At 33.3% G+C, this 6356-nt stretch overlaps 1 protein-coding gene across 1 annotated transcript in view; it reads right to left on the bottom strand.

Annotated features, from left to right (window-relative positions):
• Positions 1 to 6356, bottom strand: part of APOOL (apolipoprotein O like) — a 76930-nt gene that overhangs the window by 46328 nt on the left and 24246 nt on the right. The window contains exon 2 of the mRNA XM_006914774.3: positions 4748 to 4852. Coding sequence (XP_006914836.1) covers positions 4748 to 4852 — 105 coding nt within the window. The remainder of the gene's footprint in view (positions 1 to 4747; positions 4853 to 6356) is intronic.

Below are 6356 nucleotides of genomic sequence, written 5' to 3'. Positions count from 1 at the left end.
CTAGGCCTTTTAGAAAACATGGAGTTTTTCCTTTGACCACATACATATGAATCTATAAGGAAGGTGATGTTGTAGACATCAAGGGAATGGGCACTGTTCAAAAAGGAATGCCCCACAAATGCTACCGTGGCAAAACTGGAAGAGCCTACAATGTTACCCAGCATGTGATTAAAATTGTTGTAAACAAACAAGTGAAGGGCAAGATTCTTGCCAAGATAATTAACGTACATATTGAGCATATTAAGCACTTTAAAAGCTGAGAAAGCTTCCTGAAACGTGTGAAGGAAACTAATCAAAAAAAGGAAGCCAAAGAGAAAGGTATCTGGGTTCAAATGAAGTGCCAGCCTGGGCCTCTGAGAGACAAACACTGTGTGAGAACCAATGGAAAGGAGCCCGAGCTGCTGGAACCCATTCCCTATGAATTCATGTCATGATAGGTGTAAAGAAATAAAAGGCCTCTAATTGAGTAGGTGTCCCCTCCCCTAAAGAAATATTTAAAGAAAACTAACTGTCTTAATTCATTGTGTGATGTCTTCACTATTCAGATTTAGTGTTTTTTTTTTTCTTGCTGAAAGATGTCAAGTGGTTTATGGTACAACAAAGAACATAGTTCATTGGTTAGGAAACTGAATCTGTTGCATTACAGTTAAGCTCAGGGAAAGCTGGTTACTCATAATTGCATCATAAATAGCTATGTTTTAAGGATCAGGAACTTGCCTTTGAAAACTGCTACTTAAAAGCAGATTGTTTAAAGCACCCTGTTTGCGAGTTACATTTGCTTCCACCTTTCATGGAACACGACTCAAAATAAGTGTTTGTGACCATTTGGAACTAGAATAGCTTTTTTTGTTTCAACCAAGGGTAGACATTTCCACAGCAGTTAATATGTTGTATGGCATTCTAAGCACTTTACATAATCTATTAAAAAATCTTGCAGTAAGTAGTGTTTTGTGCATTTCACATAAGGAAGCTGAGGCACAATTAACTTGCCCAAGATTACAGGTGCACAAATATTCAAGTCCAGGCAGTCTGGTTCTAAAATCAGGTTTCAGTCATTAATGTTATATTGCCTCATATTAATGGGAATATTTTAAAGCTACTTTGTATGGTTTGAGCACATTTAGGTTATTCAGTTGCCTCCTGGATATTTTTACTTGGATGTGGCAAATATCTTAAATTCAATATAGTAAAAAGAGAGTTGATTGCATCCCATCCTAGCTGCCTTCAGTTTTCTGTGATAGCTGTAGCTATAGTATGTTTATTTGAAATAAAACCTTGACTTCTTGTAAAAAATACATGCATGTATGTGTGCATATATATACATAAAAACACACACATACAATGAAATATTATTCACCATTAAAAAGGATATCCTCACATTTTTGACAACATGGATGAGCCTAGAGGACATTACGCTAAGTGAAATGAGCCAGACACAGAAAGAGAAATACTGTATAATCTCACTTATATGTAGAATCTAAAATAGACTCAGAAGCAGAAAGTGGAATAGTGGTTACCACGGGTGGAGTGTGGATGGGGGGAAATAGTGAGGTCAAAGAGTATGCAAGAAGAATAAGTTTTGGAGATCTAATACACAGTATGGTGACCATAGTTAACAATACTGTATTGTATACCTGAAATTTGCTTAGAGGATAGCTCTTAAGTGTAACATACACACGTGCGTGTGCTCACACACACGCACACACACACACAAGAAAATGGTAACTATGTGAGGTGACAAATATATTAATTAGCTTGATTATGGTGATCATTTCATAATGTATATCCATGTCAAAACATCAAGTTGTATACTATAAATATACACCATTCTTATTTGTCAAATACATCTCTGTAAAGCTGAAAAAAAAAGATTTCAACTCTACTGTGAAAATTCTGTTTCTGCTGAGGGAAGAACAATCTCATTATGAATTTGACGCCCTGGGTTTAAATGCCATTTATTGTATAAATATAACTTGTACCCAATTAGAAATTATGATTAGATTCAGTAAGCTATAATACCATATTTATATTAAATTGAACCAAAGAAATTAGAACTCTCAAATCAATATTCTTTTCTGTTATTTTTTTGCTGAAAACAAGCAAATAACAAGAAAATGACACAAATTCACATCACAGAAAGACTTAAAGAAACAACCAGTGATGTCCATGGCCGATCATATATACACACAGCTCAATTGCCACTTTACAGATATGAATACTGCAAATTTCATGGTTTAAAAAATAATCACCCCACAGCTCTCCAGAGTTTTATAATAAAGAGAGATAAAATTATATTCACTAGATGATACTTAATAAGGCAGGGTATACTAATACTTTTTAAAAAGATGTTTAAGGAGAGTTACAAGTTTACTAGAAGATTTAATTAATCAGAACACCTTATTCATACAGTGTTTTGGTTTAATAGAGGCTTTACTGTAAATAGATTTAAACAGAGGCATAACTCACTTTACAAAATAAAAGTACCTGGAAATGTTGCATGCAAATCACATTTTCATTCCTTCAGAAATTCTAAGTTCCTCAAAGATTAGATCTTAACTTTGTGAATAATCCCTAGCACTTAGCAAGCAACAAACTTTAACAAGTAATTCAATTAAATTCTATTTAAAATTTACTGGAGAAAACACTAAAATTAAGGAATCCTATGTATATCATAATATAATAAAGAGCACAAATTTATTTTAAAATTCAGAAAAACCATAAATTAAGGACAAATGGTGTTTATCTTCCTACCTAGATTTTGAACTTCCTACCTAGATTTTGATGGGAGTATCAAGGTAGGCTTAAAAGCATCATCTCTCTAAGACTAATAAAAGAGGAAAAATAATGAGAGATGCAAGTACATAGGAAAGTGAATTTATCCCAAACTGCTAATAAAAATTAATAAAACTTTACCCAGTGCTTAGAACAGTGCCTCACACACATGCAAGAGGAGCTCAGAAAATATTTTTTGTTAAATTTTATGCATGTCAGCTTGGCAATGTATTGATATTTTTCATGCATTCTGACCTATAATTCCATTCCTTGAGATTTATTCTAAGGAAATAGTTATAGATGTGCATGCAGATCTATGTATAAGGTATTTCAACAAAGCACGATTATATTAACAAAATTATTGGAAATATGCTAAATTAAAAATATAGAAATTATATATTTGATAATGGTACATTCATACAACAGAATATTTATGCCATCAATAAGAATTCTGTCCAGTGTCATCCAACTCTCAGTGGTGGAGTCAAGATTCAGATTCAGACCTGTCTGACTCAAGTACGCATTTCTAAGTATATAGATAAATCTTAAGGACGATTTAAGGCTGGAAAAGACAAATAGTACAATGGTAAACAGAATCTGGAACCATAGTTAGATATTAACAGGCTGGCATGATCAACAAGATGAAAGTTAAATAGGCATACATGTACCTGTAACTGAGTCCAAAAAATGTCCATGCACACAGGTATAGTTTGGGAAAAGACACAGCTTAGCAGAAGCCCATGTAAAGATGTTTAATGAATTTTAGAGAACTGCAAATTCATTATGTCATGGTCAAAGGTTATAAGGAAGGCTGATTGTGAAGACCCAAAACAAAAATATATTAAAAAAATGAATGTGATCTTAGGCAGCTTCACTAGAAATATATTATCTATAACAAGAGAAGAATCTGACTATTGAGCAATGGTCAAAACACTTACACCTGAAGAAAATGTTAACCAGTTCCTGAATGTTTGTTAAGAAAATGTTAACCAGTTCCTGAATGATCATGATAGTGAAGGAACTCAAAGCTATGACATATAAATAATGGATAAAGCTACTAATATACTTATCCAGGAACCAAAACTACTTAAAGTATAACTGATATCTGAAGAGTTGTTTTGTGGAAGAGAAATGAGATTTTTACTGTATGGTACCAAAGCAAGAGATACAGGGCTAATGGGTAGAAATTACTATGACACAGGTTTGTGCCTGACCTAAGGAAGGATCTCAAACTAAAAGAGAGCTAACAGAAAATGGAATGGGTTGCCTTGGGTTACTTTATTCAGTTTTATTCATATAGAAGTTAAACGGCCACTTAGTGTGCCTACTGTAAAGGGCATTACAGTAACTAACATACAGAAGGCTGAACTAGAAAATATGCAAGGTCACTTTCAAAATTGAGATCTTAATGAACTTCTTAAACTAAGGCTTCCAAATATCAGGTGTACTGTATAAATTTTTCAAGAAAGAAAATCGGACTGCTTAGAAGTACTAAGACCCTGTACTAGTCATTAATTATTCATTAAGAAAAATCACCAATTGTTTTTCATTGGAATTAGGATTTTAGATGTTTGGACTAAATATAATACGTGGTTGGAGACACCTTATAACTATTCTCTCAACTTATAAAATGTGCCTAACAAATATTTCAAAGACTTTTTTATTAAATTTATTGGGGTGACAGTGGCTAATAAAATTATATAGGCTTCAAGTGTACAATTCAATAATAAGTCATATGTACATTGCATTGTGTGTTCACCACCCAGAGTTAAATTCCCTTCTGTCACCATATATTTGACCCCCTTTATCCTTAACTACCTCCCCAATCCCGTTCTTCCCTCTGGTAACCACTAAACTGTTGTCTGTATACATGAGTTTTGTTTGATGAACAGAAGTGGTAACAGAATACTCATAGCTTTTGCATCATATTTATTATGTTATATAAAAAAATCACAATCATTTGTAGGCGACTTACCTGCTCTGGTTTCACTAGCTGCTTTTTAGATTCCTCTTCTTTGGCTGCATGCACACTTATAGATGCACACATCAGACTTGCAGGCATGGTTGTCAGCTTTCCCATCTGAGAAAGATTATTCAAAATATATTTTTAATTGAAAGTTCTCCATCCTCCATTTCCTGATAAATTTGGGGGGCATCTGAGGAACACTATGGGTTTCACTTAAATTTATTAAAAACTCAAGCATTCCAAATTACTTCTTCAAACATTTCTAGGATATAATTTCTAAAATTCTCTTCTCCTACTAGATGGTTATTATTTTTACAAATTAGTTAACTACATACTTCATGTGAATTATAACAATATAATAATTACCAGGAAGGAGTGAATACAAAATTTGAGGGATGAAGTGGGATAGATCACGGTATTTATTTACTCAGTCCACAAATATTGACCGAGCAACTAATATGTGACAGACTCTGGTCTCAGTGTTCAGGATACATCAATGAGCAAAACAAAAATTCTTGCTCTCGTGTAGCTGACATTCTAGTGAAGCAGAGACAGACAATCAACACAATAAATAAATTATGTTGTACATTACAAACTGATAAATACTATGAAAAAAAATAAAGGATGATTTGAAGTACTGGGTGAATCAGGTTGCATCTTGAAATAAAATTTTATTTACATTACTTGTAAAAATAATTTCCTTCCATTACAAATTCTTTGCCCCTAGCTTTCCTTCCCAGTGTATTCCTTTATTGCCTGTTTTATGCTTAGCCTAAAGCCAAAAGTGATCTTTGTTTTAGATATAACTTGATTTGAATTAAAAATGCAGGAAAATCACTGGCTCTAAGAAAGAAATGTTCCAGTTTTATTCAGATACCAAAATAATTCCCCCAAAATTGTCCATTCAACAGGCAAAATGAAAAGCTTTTCAAGGAACAAATATTTTAAGAGCTTGATTCTTTAGAAGGGAAAAGGAGACTTGTTGAAACCAACAAAGGACATTCAGAGGAAAGAGGTCTCTTTGACTTACATATAAACGTAATTGTGCAAGAACTGGAAGAAACACGGGCAAAGAATTCTACATGTTCTCTGATAGTGTCTGTATTTCATTTCTAACACATTTTTCAATATTTTTTGGCATTAAAGCTACAGGACCTAATTAAGCAATTTCCTGCCTAAACTGGGCTTGACTCTGATTTAGATTAAGATTCCAGAAATATGGGGTAAAATGAAGACCCAACACTAATCAGAGAAAATTTGTTCACTATTTTCCCTCTTCAAGCCTTCCTCTAGTACATGTCAGCACCACAGAATGATTTATCTAGGCCTGCATTCCCAACAGACATCACTTTTGATTTCTTATACCCAGTTAGTATTCACTAATGGAATAACAAAATTTCCACTGTATACCTGTCAGATATCAATAAGAAAAACATATTAAAACTGATGCCAACAAGGATGCTCTCCCATGTACCTGAGAAATTTTGTTAATAAAGCTCTGAAGTAGTTATCTGAAGGATGTCAAGTGTTATAACATTTAAGTTACTTATAAAACACCAGATTATACCTTACTCTCTAGGTTTAAGAGAACACTTGTTATTTTTTTTTCTACTTTTTT

Source organism: Pteropus alecto, unplaced genomic scaffold, assembly GCF_000325575.1.
Source record: "Pteropus alecto unplaced genomic scaffold, ASM32557v1 scaffold175, whole genome shotgun sequence".
In the NCBI taxonomy this organism is placed as follows: domain Eukaryota; kingdom Metazoa; phylum Chordata; class Mammalia; order Chiroptera; family Pteropodidae; genus Pteropus; species Pteropus alecto.
The sequence above is the reverse complement of the archived record's forward strand: the minus strand, read 5'-3'. Positions and strand labels throughout refer to the sequence as shown.